The sequence below is a fragment of the Pocillopora verrucosa genome, chromosome 3 (genome assembly GCF_036669915.1).
Source record: "Pocillopora verrucosa isolate sample1 chromosome 3, ASM3666991v2, whole genome shotgun sequence".
Lineage (NCBI taxonomy): Eukaryota > Metazoa > Cnidaria > Anthozoa > Scleractinia > Pocilloporidae > Pocillopora > Pocillopora verrucosa.
The window spans coordinates 29,147,663-29,173,100 of NC_089314.1; the positions used below are offsets into that span (position 1 = coordinate 29,147,663).

At 36.3% G+C, this 25,438-nt stretch overlaps 4 protein-coding genes and 1 long non-coding RNA gene across 6 annotated transcripts; 2 read left to right on the top strand and 3 right to left on the bottom strand.

Annotated features, from left to right (window-relative positions):
- Window positions 1–81: 81 nt before the first annotated feature.
- On the bottom strand, window positions 82–3,048 carry LOC131798181 (ras-related protein RabC-like). The gene is made up of 2 exons (XM_059115829.2): window positions 2,764–3,048; window positions 82–2,079 (listed from the first exon to the last, which is right to left on the bottom strand). Exons 1-2 carry the CDS (start codon window positions 2,944–2,946, stop codon window positions 1,621–1,623), a joined length of 642 nt encoding a protein of 213 aa, XP_058971812.2. The 5' UTR covers window positions 2,947–3,048; the 3' UTR covers window positions 82–1,620.
- A 42-nt stretch (window positions 3,049–3,090) lies between these two features.
- LOC131798177 (ras-related protein Rab-23) lies at window positions 3,091–8,072 on the top strand. 2 transcript variants are annotated; one of them, XM_059115826.2, is made up of 3 exons: window positions 3,091–3,168; window positions 4,678–4,983; window positions 6,504–8,072. In XM_059115826.2, the coding sequence occupies exons 2-3, from the start codon at window positions 4,804–4,806 to the stop codon at window positions 6,999–7,001; spliced, it is 678 nt and encodes a 225-aa protein (XP_058971809.1). In that variant the 5' UTR covers window positions 3,091–3,168; window positions 4,678–4,803; the 3' UTR covers window positions 7,002–8,072. The 2 variants fall into 2 exon arrangements, with proteins under 2 accessions (XP_058971809.1, XP_066019456.1); XM_066163359.1 differs by having other exon boundaries at window positions 3,102–3,172.
- Window positions 8,073–9,519: 1,447 nt separating this feature from the next.
- On the bottom strand, window positions 9,520–12,771 carry LOC131798182 (uncharacterized). The gene is made up of 2 exons (XM_059115830.2): window positions 12,580–12,771; window positions 9,520–11,743 (listed from the first exon to the last, which is right to left on the bottom strand). The coding sequence occupies exons 1-2, from the start codon at window positions 12,760–12,762 to the stop codon at window positions 11,318–11,320; spliced, it is 609 nt and encodes a 202-aa protein (XP_058971813.1). The 5' UTR covers window positions 12,763–12,771; the 3' UTR covers window positions 9,520–11,317.
- Window positions 12,772–13,061: 290 nt separating this feature from the next.
- Window positions 13,062–16,396, top strand: LOC131798178 (ras-related protein Rab-13-like). The gene is made up of 2 exons (XM_059115827.2): window positions 13,062–13,311; window positions 14,804–16,396. The coding sequence occupies exons 1-2, from the start codon at window positions 13,087–13,089 to the stop codon at window positions 15,239–15,241; spliced, it is 663 nt and encodes a 220-aa protein (XP_058971810.2). The 5' UTR covers window positions 13,062–13,086; the 3' UTR covers window positions 15,242–16,396.
- Window positions 16,397–23,143: 6,747 nt separating this feature from the next.
- LOC131798188 (uncharacterized) lies at window positions 23,144–23,859 on the bottom strand. Its single transcript, XR_009341281.2, has 2 exons — window positions 23,611–23,859; window positions 23,144–23,373 (listed from the first exon to the last, which is right to left on the bottom strand). It is a non-coding gene; the product is annotated as an uncharacterized lncRNA (long non-coding RNA).
- Between the last annotated feature and the right edge of the window lie 1,579 nt (window positions 23,860–25,438).

Sequence of the window (25,438 nt, forward strand, 5' to 3'; positions counted from 1 at the left end):
GCTGGTTTGGTTATTTTGAAGCATTACATGGAGGAGTTGAGAGAGATTAGAGACTGAGAAACTACTAAATTTAATAGTTCTGCTTGAGTTGGTTGGCTTTTGGGTGAACTGGAAGATCTTTTATTGCACACTCTGTGTATGAAAGAGGCTGTTTTGTGACTAAACATCAGGACATTTCTTGTGAAAAAATGTAAGTTCCAATGTTCCCTTTGTGTGGTTTGAGGAGCTACCTCAGAATTAAACATTGCATGCTGCTATTTCAAATGTACCCGAGTGTGTAATTTGATTTACAAAACTTGTTGTTTTTATCCACTTTTTGCACATGATCAAAAGTTACCATTACGATACAAAGGGATTCACAGAAGAAAAGCAAGGGTTTCAAAATGTTTTGAAGAAGGCGTCAACCTCTGCAAAAGCAGGTCACAGTAAACAGTTGAGTAAGGGCCAAAAGATAATTATTTTTACCTGAATAACCAGTGACATATTATCAAAGAGCTGGCAGAACTCCAGCAGTTGCCAGCTTGTTTTGAAACCCCTGCTCAGTTCAGTTCAGTTTGTATTTATTTAAAGAAATATAAGGTTTACAAAACTTCATGTCCTGCAAATAGCTACAATGCTAATCTAGGCAGGACAAGACTTTAACTAAAGGCGTTATTAAATTACATAAGAAAAAGAAAAGAAGAAATACAAAAACATACAGAAAGAAACACCTTACATATAAATTCAAGTACAACTAAAATTACAACTAGAGGTATATACAATATATCAGGTTAACTTCACAAAATATTCTATTAAAAAATTAACATTCAAATAATTATCTTCATTACCTAGAACATTAAGGAGTAGTGATTTAATTTTTTTACGAAAATTAGAAACGTTGAGAGTCTTAACAGAAAGTGGAATAGAATTCCAAATAGACACCGATTCTAGTAAAAGATTTTTTCATTTTTTCAGTTCTAGAGAATTTGACAGAGAAGCATTCTTTTGCAGATAATCGCGTATTATAATGATGTTCTGTATTGATTTTCGCAAACTTATCGAGAAGACTTTTAGGAGCTGTCTTAGCATGAACGTCATACATTAAATAGCTTAACCGTTGAAAGAACAAAGACTGCAAAGGAAGGCAGTTTGATTCAATAAAAAAAGGGATTGCATGGTCTCTGGGTTTAGAAAAATAAATCAGAGATTCAAAAGCTTTGCACATTGCTTAATAAATTAATAAACAGGCTGGCTCTTTGAATTCTGTTCCCTAATTGGCTACCAGAGCAGGCAGAAAGGGCTTGGGTTACCCACTATGATCACCAAGAAAAGAATTTGGTGGCCTATTTACATAATCTGGAATAGCTGAAAAACTCCTATTTTTACAAGATATATCTTTTCCAGTAGGTCTTACTGCTTGGGAATCTTAAAATGCATGTTAAGGATGATAAAAAACACTAAAAGTTTCATTACAAGTTATATTGCAATTCTTTTGAACAATAGAAAGATAAATCCATCATCAAAAAAGCTTTTTTAAGTCAGATGACAGGGAATTGGCCTTACACAAAAACAATTTGCCAAAATCCAGCCATATTGACTCCACACTTGGCTAACAACACATATATATTTCATGTGTAATAACTAACAGCAACGACTTGATGGTGCAGGATTTTGTTCTGTGTTCCTCTGCTTTACCTTGACCTTTTCAAATGCATTCTGTAAATTACTAGGTTCTGCATTTTGTACCAAATATTCTGCCACAGACTGTATAAGCTCTCTAATTCCAGTATCTGTCTTTGCAGATGTTTCAGCCTTATGTTGAAATTTGCAATGAGGTAAGCCTTTCTCTATGTGATTACAAAGTATTTTTTCAGCATCTTCTATTTCTACACTCCAACACTCTTGATCAATCTTATTACGTACTAATACCATGGCAGCACCATTAGTATGCTTTTTAGCATCTTCGTAGTAGGTCTCAATTTGATATAAGGATTCTGTTTCATCGCAGTCATAAACCAAGAGCACAGCATGACTTCCCTGGTAGTGCGGTCTAGTCAAAGCCTTATGTCTCTCCATTCCAGCTGTGTCCCACAGGTGAATCTAACAAATCAGTCAAACAAGAAACAAAATTACCCTTCACAAATTGAAATTAATTCAAAACAAATGTTCTGTTGTCTAAAGTTTCTTTGGAGAGGTAAGATAGGGAAAGGCTAACAACAAATTTATTTAATTTAATCATGATGAGATTCCTTTACATGAATAAACAACCCCAAAAAATGTGCCTTGCTATCAGGCTGCACAGCTCATTTGTTAGAACTAAACCCAACTAATATCAGGGAGGCAGGGGTTTGACTTTCATCAAAGCCTGAATTTTTTTCAGACTTCTTTTCTGCAATTTCTTCTTTTGCACCTCACCCACAAGAGTCATTTCTCCACATTCAGCCTTCCAATTACCTATGTTACTCAATGACAGAATAGCTAGGCAAGAGACTTGTATGTAAGATTTATCATTGAGTGTTTCGACAACTTGAGAGCTACCTCAACATATGTACCTTAAAAATAATTTGGTCATGTGTTCTGAACTCTACCCCTTCTGTGATTAAAAAGACATTACCACATACAAAAAAATCGTATTCGTATCCACCCTTTCTCTAACTTCACCACAGACATGCATGTTTTAACTGAAAGAAGATATGAAGTATCATCTTCCCTTGCGCAAAACGATACGGCGATCACTAGAACCGATCATTGCCTCCTATTCCTACACTTTGATTTATTTCTTACTATGATAGTTTTCTCTTTAACTTGGACTTCGACCTTGCTTTCTGGCAAGTGTTTAAATTCCAAGGTATTCTTCTTGAAACCATTTCCAAGAACTCGATGAAAAATGGACGTTTTACCAACTCCACTCTTTCCACATAAAGCAACCTTGTACACATCTAGTTTCTCACCGCCGCCTTCAGCCATATCCAGATTTTCTAGTGAGAATTTGGTAACTCTCGATTATGAAAACGATAGATATTCACTTCGAAGCGTGTAGTATTTTCTGCCATATTGCAAAACAAAGAATATTCGTTCCCAGTCTACCGCTCTGATGACTTAGAAAACGGCAAGGATGCTAAGCTTGATCAGACCTTGTACTAACCTTTACATCTGGGAAGGAAGATCAGACAATTAAATTACTGAGAGGTCGGTGAGTTACTATTTATTATATCAAAAAAGAAATAAGCTCCTCGACTAAGGGGTGACGAGCACGCGAAATCCAAGCGATTTTGCCGTTCTTTTGTGTAATGTTGTGTGAAAAATGTCTTCCTTCGCGTGACGTAAAAACTTGATATTTAACGCTGGGAAGTTACAATTTCTGGCACTGAGCATGCGATTGTGGAACTTTTGGTGCATTCCAGTCGCATTTTATGTCCAACCAATGGTTCGAGCTCATAGAGGTTTGACATACTCTTGTGGCCACGCTTAAGTCTTGTGACAGACGAATCGTGGTCTGATCATTAATTGGAATGAAACTTTATTTATTAAATAAATTAAATGTAATATAAGCATTATGCTTCTGAGTATTTTCATTGTGCAATTTGGCCAAGGTAACCTCTGGCAGAAGATTAATTAGGAAGAGCATAGAGAAGATGTTTAAAGTAATCAGTATGTGGGAGGGATGACAGGGTACTCTTCGGTCATTTCTGAACTGAATAAATTTTTTATACATACCCAACGTGTCTCAGCATGGACACACTATCATCACCCTCTCTCCTTAAAGACAGAGATTTGAAACCGATTCTTAACTCCTTCAGAGGAAGATAATTATTTGAATCTTTTCAAAAAAATTTTTAGAATTCTAGCTATAATATTCATGCTTTATCCAGTAAACAGGTAATGAGAATACCCAAACTTATCATGTAGAAGTTGTCATCTTGGTCTAACAAAAAACTCTTGTAACTGATTTGCAAGGAAATGTTTAACAGCTAGAGGGGAGAATTAACTATCAGATCATGGGTTAAGCAAAGGGAGTGGAATTTAAGCTATTTACCTCCATTAAATGCATGATTGGCATTTCATTTCTCCAGGCTTTATTAATTTGTTATCAGCCACTGGAAAATATGTTCACAGCTAGACAATATTAAACTGATGAAATACCAAATTCTCTTAATTAATTTGAATAGAAGAGATTAGTAGCTTGAGGGGGTTTAAAAAATGAAAACTTAATAAACAATCTCCCTTGATTGCTATGTTTGACAACAACGCAACATGTTATGTTTTTGTCATTGTGTTTATTTAAAAAGATTTTTAGTATACTTGTGCTGGGAATATTTCATTTTTACTTACTCTGCTTTATTTTTCCTTTATTAATGGATTTATGGAGGTTTTGCCCAATTAAAATGTCATCCCTTACCATCTTTGCATGTTGTGCCCTTGATAGTAAGACAAATTACTCCTACCTTTGCCTGTTTTCTCCTTACAGCAGAAGATATTGTTTTTCTATTGAAATCATATTAAGTTTCAATAAACATACAAGGAAACAAGTTGAAAGACTCAGGGACAGACTGATAAAGGTTGGGACAAACTTGTTTAAATTAAGGGGTGAACTTGGAATCAGGGAAAACCCCCAGATACCTCATTAGTGTTGTTACAATTTATGCAAAAGTTCTGAAGGGTTCATTAGTGACAGATTGATTGAATTTCTTTTTGTAGCAAAGATGACCTAAACTTAGGTGGTACATGCACTTCCAAGAAGATTTGTTTCGCAGTCAGGCTACTTGATCAGTTCATCTCAGTCCTATTGGTGAGAAAATTTTATGTTGGAGTGTAGAGTCTGCTATGGTCAACACTTACAAAGTAGTACTATGTGGCAAGACCGGAGTAGGAAAGACTTCCATTTTTCAGCGAATGTGTGGATCAAAAGGCACACTGAAAAGTGGAAAAGCTGTTCAAAAGACAATGATGAATCACGAGCGTCAAGTGATAGTTAAAATAGATGACAGTGATGACACAGTTCAGGTATGGCTCTACCAAGGAAAATTAGTCATTATCTTGTATGTTCTAGCTAAAATTGGTTTTGAAAAGTTCTTTAATTTTTCATTTGCCTTTGAACTAAAAATAATGGATGGGTCATTTGTTATGGGAACGAAAAGGTGGATTGGCTGGTGCAGTTTCATAATGCCTGCTCCCCCCTCTTAGAGTGGGGTTTTGTTGGTCCGTCCAGTGTTTTCTGCTTTTGTAGAAAGGAAAATAGAACACACAGAAAACATGACTGTTCAGAAATGGTTTCAGAATTTTATGTAGCCCCTAATTTTCAGGCACACCAAAAAAACATGACTCCTTTCCAGTTGCTCTGGTTCACCCATCCCCCCAATAATGAATGACCATACCCCAAGTGCATTTGTAATAAAAGAAGTTGACACGCTTGGCTGAAAAAACTTTCATTACAAAAACAGATATTTGTTTCTCTAAATCCAAAGTAAAATGTTCCACCCTCTCCTCATACCTTGCCCCCCTTGCCATTTCTGATCTTGCCTACATTAGGAACAAAGCATTAAGTTCAGGGGGAAAACAAAATTTCAGTTGTTTTAACCTGTAACTCCCATAAGTGACAAAGACATAGTTTCTCCTTACAATGTCAATACGATATCAAGTCGAAAAGTGATGAGAATAAAGAAAAATATCAATTAGGCAATTAATAGTTGATCCAATCCCAAATTCTCTGAGCTATCATCCTAAGATTGGATGGCACACAATAAGGAAAATTACTTTTGAGATCTTAGGAGTGAAAGCATGAAGGGAAAAGGGGAAATTAAATTGGCAAGGGGTGTACACAAAAATCGGTTAGTGTCACCCCTTCATTCATCACTTTAATTTATTGTTTTAAATATTGTATAGTAGTCTGCTACTATTTTAAAGGAAGATGCCTTGTCATGATTGGCTGACAATTCCCTGTCACAATCAACTCAAAAATAACAAATTTAAAGAAAAAGATTGGCATGAATGAGTGCCAAATCAAAGTCAACAAAACAATTTGATATTTGGAGAGGGGAGCAAAGGGGTATCATGATGAATCTAAGAAAAATTCACATGTCACATATACAAACAGTATTTCACCCATCTTGGTTGTATATTATGGGAAAACTTTATATCGCACCTTTCCTCATCTTTCTGTAAAATTAATGCATCATATTAATTAATTTTGGTCTTAATTATGCATGACACATCAACCCTTTGCCAACCTCTTTGAGTACTATGAAGGAAACACCTCTATTGAATTCTTTCAGAAGAGGGATGTATGGGACCATGGCTTTCATTTGGAGCATTGGCATCAGGCACACTGTACAGTATCAGCATTTACACCAGCAGACACAACTATCCACATTCCCTCTTGGTTATATTACCAACAAATACAATTAACCTCAATTCTTTCTGCTCGCATAGGTTGTTGATTCAAATAGCCTGCACCAGCACCCCAATCAATGATAAACTTGTACAACATGTCAAAATATGTGTTCTTTTTTTTTTTCAATTGCCAGTTTAATCTATGGGACACTGTTGGACTCGAAGAATATGCCCAGTTAACAAGGTCTCAGTTCTTGTTGAGCCAAGCTGTTCTGTTTGTGTACAGTGCAGATGATAGGGATTCTCTCAAACAAGTAGCTGACCTGCTACAATTGGCCAAAATTAATGCACAGGGAGCTTGCTTTATTTTGATTACAAACAAAATTGACATGACAGAAACTGTCAGTGCAGATGACATCAGTGAGTGTTTTCCAAACAATCCTTTCACACTTACATTTAGAACTTCTGCTTTAACTGGTGATGGTATCCAGGAAATGGTACAATCAGTGGCTCGGCATTTGTTCCGGAAAGCCACACCCATGAAATCAATAGGTCGCCATACTCCACGTGGTGGAGGTGCAAGCTTTAACAACTCCAGCACTCATTGCAATAATGGGTCATTGGAAGTTATACAGTTGAATATAGAAGAGAAACAGGTACCTCGTAGGAAAAAGAAATGCTGCCATCATTAAAACAATAGCAAACTTTGTAGACAAAATTATTGGTGAAAATGTTGTTCATTGAAGAATTCTGTGGTTGCTTCAGTACAGATCTCTCAGCTAAATCTCAATGGTCTGAGCTATTTCTTTAGAAAGAGAGAATTTTTTTTGTTACTTTACACTACTCTTGTGCAATTACATGACTGTACATTTTTTAATTAAAAATCCAAGTATGTCTCCTACAATATGGATGAACAAATGAATATGGAAGTGATCCTTGCAGTTATGAACACTACTTAAGAAGTAGTGAAAATAAATTGAGGACTATAGAGGATTTGAACTCATTACCTCCACAATACCACAGTGCAGCACTCTAAGATGGCTACCTTACTCGTTTCTCCAACTGCAATTCACATATGATTTTCATATATTTACAGTCATGAATGAACAATTGGATTTTTCTGGCAGATTTTGTTAGTTCTCAGATGTATAACCCTTTTTGCCTTAACATTAGTTTGTCTTAACATCAGTATACAATTTCTCCATATACTGTTCTCTATACATTTCCTAGTAGTAGTACTGAGTAGGACAATTATGGCATTGCTATATGATTCAGTGGTGATACAGTGATGAGAAATTGGATGCTTGTCACTCTAAGGGATTTGAGGCTTAATTTGGTACTCAACCTGGGATTCATGTTGTTGAATAGAAAAACAGCCTTGAACATCATATCAGAGATTAGAATCTATAAGTATTTTCACTAGAGGGTTTTGTACATATAACTGGTGGTGAAGGTGTCTTAAAGAAATAAACAATGCAAAAAACATAAAAATTCAAAAGCAAAAACAAAAGAAATATTCAGTTTTATGAATATTTGTTTGAAGGACATGCATTGTCAACCTTTAAATTTGTTTTTATTGTAATTCACTACAAGTCATGCCAGGATTTACTTTCATTGTTGTCTGTTTATGTGAAATTTTACTATAAAAAGAAACAATTTATAGAACAGAAATCATTTTCATCTTGTATCTTTCATCTTTTATTTTGTATACATAATACCTTGATAAACACTGGAAAGAGAAAACAATGTTGTTGTTGTCTTTTATGTTGTTGATCTTATGGTTGACAATTATAGACTGTACCACCAGGGTTTGTATGGGTCTTGGAAAACCTGGAAAGCTGTGGAATTTTATTTTGACATTTTCCAAGACTGGAAAGTCCTGGAAAAAGACTACGGGTCTTGGAAAGTCCAGGAAATCTGCTTAGTTGAGCAATAAAGTTTTCAGAATATACATAATATGAAATGTACATAGACCATAAGGAGAATTTATGTTGAAGTCTTGGGAATGAAAGGGTCAAAGGTGAAATTTGGGCCCTAAAAAATCACTCAGAGGACTGGAATAGTCCTTGAAAAAAGGTACAAACCCTGTACCACCCATCACTCCTGTCTGGTGCTTATTACTTGACAACAATACTTAGTAGGGCACATTTAAAACAACTAATTCACAATGTCAAACCTGACTGTTAGAGGGAAAGGAAAATTTCAAAACAAGCCAGTGAGAATTGAAAGTAAATGGCAGCAAACCGTGAGAAGGAGAAAATGAGGTTAGTGAAGAAGTGGCAATTTGTGTACATTCTGCACCTTTTTGGTTGAGAAGGTAGCAGAAGTATCCTAAATAATGTCAGAGTAAAGTAATAAAAACAAATCTTTGAAATGCTTGACAACTTTCAAAACTTATGTGAAAAAACTTCCCTGTCACTATTTCTCAATGCAGTCAAGTTTAACCCTTCAACTACCGGACCAAATTTGTAATTCTCCTTTCTGTCAACCCTACGATTCTCATGATGTTAGTTCAGAGAATTGAGTATTGTATCTACTAATTATCCCAAAATTTGTATTTTTCTTTATTCTCATCACATATCTGGTTGATATTGTATTGATGTTGTAAAGAGAAGTTCTGTCTTGGTCACTTCTGAGGGTTGAAGGGTTAATTTAACTACTCAACATACTTGACTGAGATGTGAATAAGACTTTGTCCTGGTTCTACTGAATGCAAAAAAAAATCAGACATTGGGCTCTTTTCAATCGATTGTCACAAAACCAAAGTACCGGTCATCACAAATACCCATCAGAACAAGGAAATGTCACAAGGAGGCAGGTCATGAGCAGCTAAGTCACAACTGGTTTCAGTTTTCCATCTGACTGGTTGTTAGGTTACTGAAGAGGCAAGGGTGTGCTTTCAAACAACACTCTTTGTAATAACAAATGGTTTACTATACCTCTCGTTAATCATATTGGTGCCAAAAAATTACTCAATCCAGTAAATATTAAATTTCTTTTCTGTTTTCAAACAGGAAGACAGGAAGAATCTAAAAGTTATTTAGTTATCACTTGTACCTTTTTTTTCATACATATACATACCTTCATTTATGGAAAAAAATATATATATTTTGATGGTGGACACTGAAGACTACCAGGCAGATTTAATTACAGTAATAATTGTTTCACTAAAAATGACCTCAAAACATCATTAAATATTGCTAACTTTATTTCATATGACAATCATTGATGATGTACAATTAGGATTTACGGTATAACTCACTTTCCACGGAAGAAAAGCCAACAATTATAAACTCTAGCTCTTTAAAATAAAAAAATCCAAATCTAATATTAAAACATTTCACTAATATGACAATCTAAAAATTGCTTTTATTTTAAAATATTCTTACAGAATCCCAAATTTAATTCACAAATATTTTGAATTCCAAAATTTTTACATTAGTAAACAACATGACATTTTTATTAATTGGAAGAAATATTAGTAAGGCTGGTTTGTTAAAATAAGAGTGTTTCTATCACCTTGGAAAGATGCTGGTTCATCAACCAAAAATTCACATTTCAATCCCACTTAATAAGATTTATTGTTTTATTGCTATCAATACACATAGCTTGAAAGGTATAATTTCAAATTATTGTTTTGGGTAATATTTGCAATAAAAGGAAACAAAACTCTTCTCTATAAGAGTTGTAGTTCAGTTACCCTATGCTATAATTAAAGCTCTACAATAACAAATAATCTTGTCAGCAACATGAGCTTTTAGTGAGAGAAGAAAAAAAATTAGGCCTGTCAATCAAACATTGACATCCATGGTTGCAATTACATAAATTTTGGTTGTACTAAAGAGGAATGAGCTGTGCTAAAGCATAATACATATTAAATGCTTCAGAACCAGCCTATTTTAAGTTTAAATCTTTTTATTTAACAACAAAATTTGAGTCCATGGGAAATCCCTTTTAGGGTGACCCAGTACCAGGCAAACCCATTATGCAAGTCCAAAGAAATCACGAAAAAAAAAAAACAAAAAAACATTGGTGCTGAACAGAACTTGCTGACAAACTTTTACTGTTATTTCTCTGACTTGTATGCACACTGTCTAAACCAGGAAGAGTGTGCTTTAAATCTAACACAAATTTCAAAAGTAGGTTTGCATAAGGCTAGTAGGCTGGTCATGGCTGTTACAAACCAATTTATGAAAAAGTTGAGACAAAAGTCTCTTCAGAAAACTCATCTCTAAGTTGAATATTTTAAATGTTTATAGTTTCAGAATAAACTTTGCAATGTTAAGGAATCCTTAATCATCTGTGCTCCTTTCGGCTTATATCCATTCTATTCTTTACTATTTTATACTATATAGAAATACTCTATGGTTTCCTTACAGTTGAAGAAAATTTGTCAACTGCAGAGAATGCTTCATGCATTGTAATGCACCTTCTTGTTAAAGGTAAGAAAAAGTTAATTAGTCTCTAATTAGGAGAACCCCATCCACACTAATCTGTAATTGTTTGAAATGCAACGTTTTTCTCATTTTCAAAACAATTTGTGCCCACACATGGCATCATACACATGTATAAGATGAACCAACTTGAAAATAATACCTTTTAAATGATAACCCTCAGGCATAATAATTTGCTATTATGAGCCTGTGAAATAAAAAATTGGTGCCATCTCAGATAACTTTGCTTGAAGACAGGCAATTTGGTGAGAAATAAGCCCAAGTAATGAGACAAGAGAGTGAAACACCTGTCGTCCATCTTGAATAAGTTTATAATATTGTGCAGAGTGTATTGAAACTGATAGTGTGATGTCAGCATTTTTGAAAAGTTCCATTTTCTTCCTTCCACACATACAAGCAATTAAGCAGCATTTTCAAAAAGTTCCACTCTGGAAAGCACTTTTCAAAAGTTCCATTTTCATCAAATACATGTGGATAAAAGCCATATTCGTAAAGAAAAAGCTGTGTTTTCAAATGAAAACTGATACATGTGGACGAGGCCTAGGACTCTAATATCATGAACAGCAACCATTTTTCCACTGCCGTACCATGGGTTGAGGGGCCTCTAACTCCAAACCTTTGTTTGATGAGTCTTTGTCAATTCCTTTTTGTACTAACAGCTTAGCAATGGCATTAAAAGCATCTTGAATACCTTCCCCTGTCTTTGCTGACATGAGCATGTTAAGTTTGCAATCATTTGCATTGTTAAACATCTCAATTGTTTCATTAGATATCTGACTGTTAAGGTCTTTTTTATTGCCAACAAGTATCTTTATAGCATTGGGAGAATATTCTTCCAGATCCCGTATCCAGTGGCCTAAATAGTGTAATGATGAAGGTTCGTCCACACTGTACACAAAAATTGCTGCATGAGACCCACGGTAATAGTTATTGGTTATCGTCCGAAATCTTTCCACTCCAGCCGTGTCCCAGACACCAAGCTGTGAACAAAGAAATAAGACTGAAAGATTAGAAGGATTATTCTCAAGGTTCTTTGTACATATCAGCACTCCAAGTCGCAGTTGTTTTCATTGCCATGGCATAATTAAAACTGACAGTTACATTACTGTGTGCTTATGGTACACAGTGAAGTTTGAAATACAAAGTGAGAACAATATTTATGAATCCATACAGTGAGTCAGATGGGTTTGGAAAACACTTTATATTTCTGCAGAATATCTTAGCATGACTGACATACATATATGTTCCTCTTCCTGTTTTAAGACTATTTAACACAAGCTCAAAGAAAATAAAAGGTTTCAACTTTCATTTGCTCATGAAAATAATAGTAATCAGCCACAATTAACACAAATTTTTTACAACATGGAACAGTTTTAGATTTTGGCAAGCTCAGTTGACCAATAATGATAGTTATACATAATGATAATAGGACTAAGTGGAGTCCAATTCGGTCTGTAATCAAAGCAGTGATAAACGAAATCGAATGACTTAATTGTAAATATACCATAGTCATTTACAGCCAGTTAGGTACCGTTTTAATCTTTCTAATAAATTACCCATACGTCAGATTATCCCTGTAAACATTAGAATTAAGAAAGAATTAATGAACCGACACATTTGTTTTCATTAATAATCAGCTGATGGTCATAGGCTAAGGTGTCGGTAAATCTTACAAACTAGCTATAGGATTCTCGCACTTAATATTATCTACTAACGCGACATTTTTCAAAACTGCAAAACTACAGTGCAAGTGGACCATTATTTTCCTTCTCAGTATGATTACATCATACACTACTATCTTGTTTTAAATACATACCGTAACTTGTTGATCGCCAACCTTCACGTAGAGAGAAAAACTGTCGATCCCCACTGTGGTTTTCCTTCGCTCGTCAAATATATTATCCTTGGAACGGTGAAAAATCGCTGTTTTTCCTACCCCAGCTTCGCCCAACAAGATTACTTTAAAGAGCGGACCTCTATCTGCAGACAATGCCGCCATGACAGTTTATCTCCGTATTGCCTTGACAAGACTCACTTATCAGTAGGGGTGGTGGGCATAGTCTTTTCCATATGTCACGCAATGCAGGGGAGTACTGCGTGACATATGTATGAAAAAAAAATTCGTGTGAAGCACCTGTCATTTTCGATTGATTTGTCTAAAATGAAAAAAGAATCTGAATTTTAAATTTAAAAAAAGTTTTTGAATAAAATCAGAGTCTTTAAAGTTCTACTTGATGAGAAAAATATTTTCAGTAGCCATCAAACTCTACCTCACCCCTCCATAGTGGACGTGTAGGACGTGTGTGAGCCCGAGATTCTTTGAATGATCGTGTTTCCATATTTAAATCTTGTATCGCCATTACTAAGCAAGATGAGTGACGAAGAAAGTGTTCCGTTGTATAAAATCGTGTTGGCTGGCGATCTTGGTGTGGGAAAAACCTCTATATTTCGCAGATATGATATCGACAAGTTCTCAGATTACAGGGAGCCAACATTTGGACTGGACAAATTGAGCAAGAACATTGAAGTCGATGGAAAACGATTGAAGGTTAGTGTACAAGCATTCATTTTCCTGGCATAGTCTAGATCCTCTTCTTTTCGTTCACTTCTTTTTTTGTGTATGTGCTTCTCTCTGATAAACGCAAACAAGTAAAGATCTTCGTTCCTTTTGGTGCTAACCTCAAATTATTTACATGTGCTCAAACGTTTTTCCTAACTTGGGTTTAGGATCCAGATCTGTAACTCGGATAACATTATTTTATGTATGATCGATTTATATAATTATAAGCGATTTTAGAAATGAGGAAAGAAATAGATAAATGATTTCATAGTGGTGTCCACTAAATTGGAAAAGTTGAGTGGCATACTAAACCCATCAGTAATTGCTTTATTTGTAAGAACAACTTTGAGCCATTCAAGTTTTTTTTTATCGACAGTTTGATGCCTTTTCGCACTGAAGTAAATATTCTCTAATCTTAAAAACCTTTCTTCTGCATCCTGCTACCCGAAAACTGCATTTTGCTCAGTCAGAAAAGATAATTTTTCATGTAGAGTACAGGGTTCTCAAATAAGCGGACAACCAACGCATTTCACCTTTAGATGCTTGTGGCTCGATTTTTAGCAAAAGGCATGACATTGTGCTGCCTTTTGATCACAAGTCGGTTACTGAAAATGTTTTTTTACAATCCTGAGAATATATTAATAATATGGAAAAATTCTATGGACCCCCTCCCCTACGCCCTTTTCCCATCATATCTGGTTGAGAGGAAGTCATTTGTGCTGGTTGTGAATAATATCAAAATGGTAAAGTCTGTGTGCAAGCCAAGTGGCCCATCCACTGGAAGCCTATCCCAGTTTGCTTGGCAGGAAATGACTAGGGGTATTACTATTCTCCCTGAAAGGGATGTCAGTCCATTGGTAGGTTACTCTCTCTTCACCCCTAGTATTCTGTCAGATTTGACAAACAGGTTGCCAGGACCCTTTTATACTTCTTGAACAGGAGTGCTTGACCTGAAGCTCTGCACACCAACTTTTAAGCCACCACACCTTCTAGGGTGTGATTGATATTAAAAAATATATCAATTATCAAGAGGGCTGTTTTCTAATGAGCAAATATTCTTAGTTAGCAGCATTTAAAGTCAAGTCCTTCTGTTACTATCTCCTAAGCACAATAACTATAGTGGATGATGACCATATTATTCAAGATCCCTTGATCAAGTAGGGGATAAGAACCTCTATGATAATTTTACCCGTACTGGAAAACAAAAACAAAAAAGTTATATGTAAAATTTGAATTATAATGTCATAATCCTTTAACTCTCAAGATATGATTGTTAATTCTATGGTCTTATTGTAAGACATTTCCTTGTAGTTACAAGAATTTGGCATTAGATCAAGACAACAACTTCCACCTGATGAGTTTGCGTATTCTCATCACCTGTTTGTTGGTTAATAAATGGAAATTATGGAGAGAAGTTACATGTTGATCACCTCTAGGAGTTAAGCAGCTAACTGATCCATCATTTTCTTTCATTTGCCAGATCATTGTGTGGGACACTGCTGGAATGGAGAGAACAAGATCACTCACTTCAAACTACTACCACAATTCTGAAGCTGTTATTCTGGTCTACGCCATTGATGACATGTACTCTCTTACACTGCTGCGAAATTGGATCTTAGATGTTAACAAGGATGCAGGGAAGGCTTTAAAATTTCTTGTTGGAAACAAAATTGACCTGGCAGAAGAAGGTTCTCAAGTCGATGAAGAGTTGGCTCGCAGATTTTGTGAGAACAATGGAATAACAAAACTGTATAAAGTGTCTGCCAAGACTGGCAAAGGAGTGAGGGAGATGTTTGATGATATTGCAAAGTTGTTGCTTGCCAACAAAGAGTCCACTACAAAGGGTGAAAATACTTTTACTCTCAAAAGGGAGGACATGAATAAACAAGCTAAGAAAGAAAATGGCTGTTCATGTTGACAGAGTGTTGCGACTGAAATTAAAAAATTAAATTATTGTTTTTGTTAAATTGTTATTTACAGCACGACAGGAGAGTTTATTTGCTTAAATCTATGATTATATAATATTTGTCCCATTAGAGGTAAAGTTTCACATCCTCATTAGAAGCCACCCCTAAACTCATATCACAAGAAAATAAAAAAATTCCCTTGGGCTGAGTTAAACTTGTCCATGGTTGAAAGTTTACCAACATATACATAGCATGTTTTGCTTCTTGCTTAGATTTTAATAGATGGAAAGATTTTATGTTCCCCATTAGAAATATAACAAAAGAGTAATTTTTCCTTGTATTTATATTTTTTTGTTACAATTACATATACCTATCCTTTTTTTATACAAATTACTTGCAGTAAATGTATCTATTTATATTGTTTATTATGGACAGTCTTATCTTGATTTGGCACTGGTTTTTCAGTACAAATATATTATGATTCAGCACCCATGGTGGTCATCTTTTACTACAAATTATCAACTTAACCCTTAAACTCCCACAGTCTCATCAGCAATTCTCCTTACTGTCTGCCATACAATTCATGTGATGTTAGTTTGGGCAATTGGAATTGGATCAACCAACAATCCCCTAATTGGTATTTTTCTTTAATCTCATCACTTTTTTTGTTTGATATTGTACTATGGTGTAAGGAGAAAGTCTGTCTAGGTCACTAGTGGGACTTAAAGGATTAAGTAAAAATTTTTGAACATGTAAATAGATTGGTTTACAAGTATGAAAGAATAGTTTGTATCTCTGATGAGTGGCATAAATGTTAGCAGAAAAGCCTGTAGATTTGTAGAGTTTTCAAATAGATTTGTTCTACCTTGTCTGTTGAAATACGGTCAGACCTGCTTTATACCTGCCTTAGACAGTGCTACTAAATACAGGTTCAACTGCGGTATAATCTTAAGAGAGAGCAAAAAGAGGCCTTATAAGAACATCAAAGAGGTAACTACCTTTTATTACTACATGTGAGTTTTCCATATTAGTAGTAGCTAGTGAAAGTATATGACAAATAGTAAAACAGAGAGATACAAAATAGCTAAAGTAATTGAGGATTATCCAAGTAAATGAAAAGTTTTATTAAAGTGAGCCGTTATTCAAATGAAAATAGTCCATTACACTGATATTCATTCAATTAAATTTGTCTGAAATTATGCTACTCAAGTTCACAGTTGTTATCCAACCTGCTCAGTTCCATTCTTCAACATCTATATAATGAAGGCCAATATCCATCTAAAAGAACATTTTTACTTGGGTAGAGGTCTCCCACATACACACCATTACAGCCTTATGGTAACACCCCCTTCAAAAGAGAGGGTTGCAAAAGGTGTATATGTGACACTCAATTAAGTCTAAGAGTACTATGTGGCAGGCAAATTTTACAGATAGGCAAAGTGAATTGAGATCATAATTTTCCCTTTTAAATTTGTGAGGTATCAACACTGATTAAAGGACAGGTGGTATGTGAATTTTTCTAAAATTTGTGCATGAAATGGGATCAGGATCAGCCTTTACAACCCTCATAAGAGAATACTTTATAAGACACAATGGCCTCATTGTTAGAGTGCAGCTGGACTCCAAATGGAGAGGATTAATCGGTTACCAACTACATGTTGGTGGAGGAAGGAAAAATTGCTATAAGTGATTTTGAAAAGCTGATGTCTTAACCATAAGCCACTTGTTAAAGCAAATTGTTTGTTTCCAGGAAGGGCTGATACTTGAAACATTAGCTTCTTCACAAAATCAAGAGCTTACACGATTTGATTTTAAGTCGGAAACTGTTTTTTTCTAAGTAGAAATGAATTATTCAGGAAAAGGTTGATTGGTCAGTTTACACTTCACAATTAATTTTACATGGTGACTTTTCATCTGGACTTAAGGTTACTTCCCACCTTCAGAGGCCGAAAAAATCGATTTTTCTTTTATTTGACTAAACTGATTACAAACATTCAACCTAACGTTACCATAAAAAAATTTAAGAAATCTTTACAAGCACCCGAGTTATTTAGGAAAACGTATTTTCATATGAAAGTGATTAAATCAGGTAGGTGTCATAATGTCGGACCTGGGCAAATCCCCTGAGGGGAATTTTTGCGGCAACCACTCATGTTTGGGCTCGATTTTCATGCTATTTCCATATATTGTTTACATCGCGCACTTTACAAAATTCACAAGTGGAAGCTCTTTGTTTATCTTAGCTTAGGGAATAACAAAAGCGGAAGAAAGTCCTTGGTGGAAAAAAAGGCGAAAATAATCCAATGCGCTTTTATAATAAAGAAAAAAATATCTCGACGTTTCGAGGCTTCAGCCGCTTTATCATCAGCGGATGATAGCATTTAATTAACTAGTCTGTATTTTTATAGAAAGGGAAAATTTAAAAAAGGTTATACAATTTTATTATATTAGTTTCGTGGCTCGTTTTCTGTGTGAATTAAACCAGCTGAACTGGTTATTAAACCATGAAAAGTTGCCCTGTATTCTCCAGGTTATTATTTTTTCTAAAGTTGAAAGGTGACCTCATGATAAGTGTGTTTTGTCAGCTGTTTTGTACTGGGAGTTTAATCTACTTTGTGTATGTTTAAGGTCGACTACTCCAGTGTACTGGACGGAATATCACGAACTTCTTTTTAGTAAGAGAAGTGCCTGTTGTTGCTGCATTATTTACCGATTGGTCCATACATATTTCCAATAATTCTATTTGGTAATGCCACGGATTGGAATTTTGCACAAAGAACTCTTTTGTGACCACTGTAGACAAGGGAATATATATAACGGCGTAATATGCGACTAACACAGTCTATATACTGTAAGATTTTACTGTAGACAACGCACTGATTTTGGCCAGGCTTGCTTATCAGTGGTCTAACTGTCCCATCAATAAAGCCAAAACAGTTATCCAAGGGGGTTCCCTTAGCTGTTATGGCATTACTGTATATTTCCAGTGAATGAGGGTTGGGGATGCTATCACTGATTCCACTGCAAAGTTCTGTGATTGTGTGCCTGGTAGATTTAGTCGATCATGTCGTTGTTTATCAAGCATAACACTGGAACAGGATTCCAAAAGCGAGTTATCATGTCTGAATATCGATAGCTATGTCTCTTTAGAAAAATACAAAGAGCCTTCAATCCGCTACAGATACTTCGGCTACATGTAGGCTAAGCTTCAACGAGTCTCCTGCAGTGTTAAGCAGCGTTTGAGTATCCTGAGTAAGGTCATATCACATAGTGGAGAGCACCCTAGGAATCCTTTTCAGTGGAGGTTAACTGTTGTTAACCCCATTGTCACTGAATGAAAGACTATTTCATAGCTATTCGTGATCCTGTTCCATCAATGTTCAACGTAGAATACCGCGATTCTGCTTGCGAAATCATCGCAACTTCATAAGCGATATCTCCACGAGGGACATATACCGGTAAAAGGGAAGTGGCCGTAATGTTATGTTCAGTCATGTATTCACAGGCATTGAGTGTAGTTCTCGGTCGCACAAAAAAAGAACGACTATGAAGTAATGACCATGCACTTTATCGGAAGTTCTCAAAATAACTATTTTCTTAAGGGGGGGGGGGGGTAATTTTCCAAACTGTGCTGCTTGGTCAGTGGGAGAGTATAACAGGTAATTTAGTGTTAACAACTGAGTTGAAAAGTTGAAAACGTTAATTGGCTACCGTAAAGAGCGTTAGCCCTCAGTCAGAACGAAGGGCTAACGCTCGAAACGTCAGCCTTTAAACTCTTTACGGTGACAATTTTTTATGTCCATGATCGGTTTGAGATACCACCAAATTGATGAAGTTATGATTTCGAACTTTCAAATGATTCCCCTCCCCCTCCTCCCACCAGCGCGCTCCGATCAGGAGGAGCTCGTCCTCATTTATTGGTCGCCTGTTTCCGAGCAAAGTGATAATTTGAAGATAAGGTTTTTTTCGTCGTGTCACGAGCGTGGAATAAAGACAAATTCTGAGTGCCCATGAGGAATCGAACCTTGGACCTTCAGATTCTGCGCTCCGATGCTCTACCACTGAGCCGCAGAGACACCACGGTGAGCGAGGTCGAAGTTCATATGACACGCGTCCTGCATACTGCTGGGATCAGCAATGTCGATAGCGTAGTGTTTGTAGATAGAAAAATAAGAGAGAGGGTAAGTTTTGAGCTCGGTAGAGAAATAAAGAAAGATGTTTTTCGTCTTGTCACGAGCGTGGGACAAAGAAAATTCTGAGTCCCCATGAGTAACGCCACTCCAAGTCACGTGACGGTTATGACAGTCCGCTGCTCAGTTACATGTCACGTCTAGCACAGCACACAACTTCACAGGAAGGCACGGCGGACAACGTGGACTGCAGAACTTCGAGTTTGTTTGAAATCAGACGCTAAATTCTCTACAGATATATGATTTGCTGACCCATTGGGCTCGAATTGTTAATGAATGCAACCGCCAGCACTAACATAGGTAAGTTAAGCGAACATTTTTTCTCTGTGACATGGACAGTTGGCCGTTTCAAATCACTTGGTTTAGCAACTGACGCTCTCTGCATCAAATCTAAAGCACAACGCACATTTGCAGGTTAGACATTCATCCTGAAGTTTTACTTGTTATTTATGTGATTCTAAATGATCTAAATTTTTGATACATGATCTTTGTTGGGCCGACTCGCAATTTCATGATTTGTGTGTTTAATGCACTGGTGGCCGGCAATATAGCCTTTTATATTGTTACTGTGTTTTACAAAATACTGTCCGCAGGCAGAATAGTCCCAAGAATTTTTTATTGCCTGAAGTAAGTTGTCAATTTGAACGTTGAGTTAAATAATTAGTTTTCTTGCATAAGGACGTCACTCTCCTAACTGCACATTTGACATGTCCGAGCTGGCTTTGTGGAAATTTCTTCAGGGCAGGGGTCATTGCTGCCAAAGGAGTGGCTTTGGGTTCTTTAGAAAAGGCACAAGTGAAGTGTCCATATAAATAATCTTCTAGTTCAACTTTTTTCTCGCATCATGTGCATTATGCTGTGACAGAGATCATGTGATCTCTTTCTGATTGTAAAATAATTATGGATGAAGTTTCTTCAAGCATTAGCTTTCTCACCCTCCAAAAGCTGAGAACTTGATTCTCCTAACTGACAACCACACATTTCTTCATTAGATATACCTGGTAAGTTTGATGTCTATCAAAGCAATTTATAATTTCGATGATGATGACTTGTTTTTCTCCATTACCCCTTGGGGAGATAGTAGGCACATGTCCTTTCACTTAAGAACAACTGGCCCTAATGTGTTAGTTAGGCATCCATCAGAAATAACAAGTGAACAGCAACTTAATTTACTTATCAGCAAAACTGCAGCTGAGTTCTGGAGCAATGTTTTTCTACTTCAGTTCCCAAAATATTTGGGCATTCAGGATGCTGACATTGACAAGGAACCACAACAATTAGTGGCACCAATTGCAATACTTGTAGCCCACAGCATATTAGTTTTACTGTTGATGATTCAAGTTGACATCTCCCATGTTTTGGTTAAAAAGGGGCAGTAAAAAAATAATAAATAATAATATTGTATTAAATTTATTGACCTGCATTGCACAATTATTGATAAAATTTGCAATTGCACATTTCAATGTAAAAATTAGGCTAAACTTAAATACTAATGCTATGATTGAAAAAATAGCAAGTTAAGAAATCTAGAAACATAAATCATATTTATACAAAGAATTCAAAAGCTTTTGTGAATGAAAAGGTCTTGATAGCAATTTAACAATGCAGTGTTTCTGATGGATAGCACAATAGAAACTTGAACAATAGTACTAGTCTATCCAGTTGTTTTCTTCTGTTTGGTCACCAACTGGGTTTGATTGGGTGCTTATGAAGAAAATTAGTTTTGTGTCTCTCTAAGCTAATGCAACAAGTTGCATTTATGAGAGAGCTTTGCATTTAATGACAAACACTGTGTGGCCATTCACTATGTCATGTTTTATCGCACAAGGTTTTTTATGGAAACAAGTATCAGGCTCCTGGTCACCAAGTGGCAACTTTGAAAAATACCAAGCTTGATGCCCTGATATCAATGGTGAGAGATTTTGGAACTGTTACGTGTGAAACTCATTACAGATGTCTCAATTTTTTTCAAAAGTGATTTGGCATAGTTGAAATGTTGCTTATTCCCTCACAGCTACAGTGTATGTATAGGATCTGTCACTTCTTTCTAAACTGAGAAATGAGAATCAGTAAAACTGAAAGAACTGTTTTCTTGCAAAATATCTGGATAATGTTTTTAAAGTGCTGCCATCTTTTTTGGTTGGCATGATGCAGCACTTGTTGTAGTTAGTTGTGTTAATGAGCAAAGTCACAACATTCAGAATTTGTGAACTTTGAGGTCAACAGTGTGCTTACAAATTCCTAAGGGTGTCTGATGAGTCTTGTGGCTCAGGTCTAATGCTGTGTCAGAGGAGCCCCAAATAACCTTTCACAAATGTTTACAATTTTTTCTGTATAACTACATTTGAAACAGAATTATCTCCACCCTGTGGAAGAATGACAACCAAGTTGTTTGTATGAAGTGATGAATTGCAGCAAGTCTAAGTGGTGGCTTTTCTTCACAGGTTAAAAATCTCTCTCAGAAAGTATACTCCAAGTTCTAGAGAGTCTGAATTTGAATAGTGTGGCAGGATGGGTTGTCAATACAGTCTCTAAACCCCTTTGAGTTTGGGGGTCAAATCATTGATGTATTGCATACATACTCTCTGCCTGAATATTCCACTACGATGTGACAGAAAAAAGTCTGTGTGGTGTGATAGGGAAGAAAAGTATGCTGTTATCAGACAAAGGGCATTGGATAGGTCTGTTTTAGTCTACTGTACTTATGGCCATGCAGTCAAAGTGATTGTTCTAAGATATAAGGATATTTCTCTTGGACCTCCTTGTTGGTTATCAGTGCATCATGCAAACAGTATTGAGAGCCAGTCATATTGAGGGCCTGGTTCCTTTAGGACTTTGTGGACAAAAGTGTTCCTGTTGTAGTTCAAAGGTAGAGGAAATAAACAGCCTTTTGAGGGTGTGTACTCAAGAATTAAAACTGACAACATTTTTTCTTTGGGAAAAGACAGCAAACTTCTCATTTGGTTCCTGTGATGACTGCTATAGCTGATTCTCTATTTGATCTCCAGCTGGTGATCATCATTAGCCTGAAGTATATAAACCTTATCTGGTGGCTTTCTTGTTGTGTGGGTGGCTTAGTACCCTGAATTAATTGGTCATCAGCAGAGGTAGCCACATGGAAAGGGTAATTTAGCCTTGACTCAGGTTAAGAGCTCACTTTTTTTGTACAGTTATATGCTGCTTCTTTAGACTCAGTACCTTACACTAATTTACATTTCTGAAATTGGCCACTTTTGGAAGTGCAAGGAATAAAACAATGGGAATTTCTGAAAATGTGGTTGTTACTGCTCAGTAGGCTCAATGGTAGAATGCCAAACAAGATGGGAGAGAATCCTTTAAGAACATCTCTAGTGGTGCAACTACTAAATTATGGACATAAGACAAGTAATAAAAACAGGGTGTATTGAATAATCGTAAAATTGTCAGTAAACAACAAACAAAGTCAACCAAAGATACTTTAGTAAATTACCAGTAGTTTATATGTTAGCACTAATCTTTTGATAGACAGTCACATAGATCAGTTCGGGCCATAACCATTTCTGGATATCGGTTTCGAGCTTTGTGATTGGGTGAGATCAAAACCAAAACAAAGCAAATTTGGCCGAGAGGTGCTGGAAACAAGAAGAAGCTGGTTTTTTTTTTTTTTTTTTTTTTTCGTGGCGGACATGTTGTAATGCGGTAGTAAGCTGAAACAAAATTCGCTAATAAGGACTGGACTTAAGATACCATTAAAAATATTCGTTTATTTCAAACATTCAACATGCATGTCCTCGACATTCTCGCATTCTGGAAGAGTAAAGCGGATTCTTTCTAGCACAAATTCTTTGTAACGCTGTGGTCCTTCCACCAAGAGCGTCACAGGAATAAAAGCTCCTCCGCCAGCCTGTTTGTATCTGGAGAACTTCTGGGTAGAGCTTGGCCTCGATGTTACTGTCCGTTCTCCGTTGATTTCCCTATTTTGGGTTACAAGAAAACCAATTAAATAAGGTTGAACCAAATAACGCGCACTGATAACAATTGGGACGAGTGAGGTGTGAGATCGCGGAATCGGGACAATTTCATTTCTCTCCAGTATAGGTCGAGGAAAGACAATATCTTGCTTCTTTCCGATTTTTAAATAGACATTATCAATTTCAGTCCATCAAGCCTTTACGAAAAAGTAACAGTAAAGCAAGAAAACAGTAACTTACCCTTCAATTCCTGGTTATTTTGCCACATCGAAGCAAAGCATGCAGCTGTATGTTTAGAAAGTGCTGAACCGTGCCGATCTGCTGCCCTTTGACATCTCCTAAAGAGTATGTCTTTCTCTGCGATTTGCTGAAAATCTGGACTTCTCGTAGAGCCTCTGGAATGCGTTCCATTTCTCGTGGAAGAAGACAAGCCAGTGCATGCGAGTCATACGTGTCGTCGTCTTCACTTTGAATAACAAGCGGTGTTCCACGTGGAGCTTTGATCTTAAAATTATGATACCTGGAAAATAAACGCCAATATATATATGAGTGGGATAAAATAAAATCAAGTAGTCACAATCTATATTAAGACGAATACACATGATCGAATTCAATGCAAGAGAATCATACAAGATATTTTGCGCGCTATTGATCGATTCGCGGGAGAATCTAGGTCTCAGAACACTACAAATTCGGTCCTACAGCTTTTAGTCAGCAATAATATGTCCTTTACAATTACCCTTTGATTTGAACACCCTGTATAGAAAGTTTGTTTAGGTAATCACTGCAAAATGTGAAAGCTCGAGCGGTGTTTCCAGCGAGTTTCACAATTACAGACAAGTCCCTTGTGGTTTTAGACGAAAATTTCACTCTCATCAGTTCGTGTAGTTAAACTCTAACCTTTGTTTCCGGAATGCTGTAATAAAGACACTTCGGCAAGGCTTTCCACCAATGTGATTTCTTTATTTTCATCTTCATGCCGCTCTTATCGCACATTTCCCGGATACGATACCTAAAGATGTGAGAGCTCAGTGAACGAATACCTCTTTGTTTTATGTTTGCCCGAAGGAGAACTTACTCGCTGGATAATCACATTTATGTGTTAGATCCGTGGTTTCCTGAAATTATTTTTTAGTGTGCATTCGCCTTGGCTGAATGAATCTCTCTGATGTCAAGATCGACATTGATTCGAAATTTCATCCAGAGCTCCGATTTAAAAGATTCTTTGTTTGTAGCACTGACCCAGGTCCGTGGCAGATTTGTGCCACAAAGACGACAAAGTGTCTCGAGATACTGAATGTGTTTATCCATGCTGTTGGCTTGATCTGAAATTCACAATGTAGGATTATAAAGGTCCGATAAATAATTGTCCTTTTACTTTAAATTGGTCGGCCACAACGTATGGTTAAAATTTATGGTTTACACGATACTCCGATGGATCTGAACAAAGGAATCCGTCTGGTAGTTTGCACACTAACAGACTTTCAACATTCGTGCACTCGAGCAAAAACCTCGTGCACTCGATTGGAATTTTGACAAATTGGAAGCAAATTTATTCTAGTTTTTTAAAAGATTTTTTTTAGGAATAAAAAAAAATGTTGCATACCTGAAAACCTCAACTAAATAGAGGTTATTCCTCGATCGAGCCCTTCGCAACATGGACCTCCACCCGACTTTTCATCTGAATTTTTCCTTCTCGTCATCGCGACCACCATCAGTTCTTTGCTTGTTGTGTGTAATTGCTTGTCTTCTGTAATTTTGCAAGGTTTCATGGGATATGGGTGGGGAACTAAGTCGCTAGGGCTCGAATAAAGTAATGAGTGAGTTTCCTCGATGTCCCACTACGACATCCATGTTGGTGACGTCATCAAGTATCCAGAAATGGTTATGGCCCGGACTGTAGATTGTTGAACTGGTTGTGGTCATCTCTTGGTAAACATATGGTTTGGGATCTTTTTTAAAAGAAACTTTGTGGTCTTCATAATTTTGTACTTCATGGTGTACCATAAGGCTCAGTGTAGCCATTTGATTTTTTTTTAACCCTTAAAAAGGTTTCAGTTGTAGTCAT

Bases quoted from the DNA above. Each gene is read 5' to 3' on its own strand.
- LOC131798181 (XM_059115829.2), bottom strand. From the start codon at position 2,946: ATGGCTGAAGGCGGCGGTGAGAAACTAGATGTGTACAAGGTTGCTTTA. The intron at 2,080-2,763 runs GTAAGAAATAAA...CTGATTTGTTAG, and splicing joins TTAAAGAGAAAACTATCATA to ATTCACCTGTGGGACACAGC.
- LOC131798177 (XM_059115826.2), top strand. From the start codon at position 4,804: ATGGTCAACACTTACAAAGTAGTACTATGTGGCAAGACCGGAGTAGGA. The intron at 4,984-6,503 runs GTATGGCTCTAC...TTCAATTGCCAG, and splicing joins ACAGTGATGACACAGTTCAG to TTTAATCTATGGGACACTGT.
- LOC131798182 (XM_059115830.2), bottom strand. From the start codon at position 12,762: ATGGCGGCATTGTCTGCAGATAGAGGTCCGCTCTTTAAAGTAATCTTG. The intron at 11,744-12,579 runs GTATGTATTTAA...CTTTGTTCACAG, and splicing joins TTGGCGATCAACAAGTTACG to CTTGGTGTCTGGGACACGGC.
- LOC131798178 (XM_059115827.2), top strand. From the start codon at position 13,087: ATGATCGTGTTTCCATATTTAAATCTTGTATCGCCATTACTAAGCAAG. The intron at 13,312-14,803 runs GTTAGTGTACAA...TTCATTTGCCAG, and splicing joins TCGATGGAAAACGATTGAAG to ATCATTGTGTGGGACACTGC.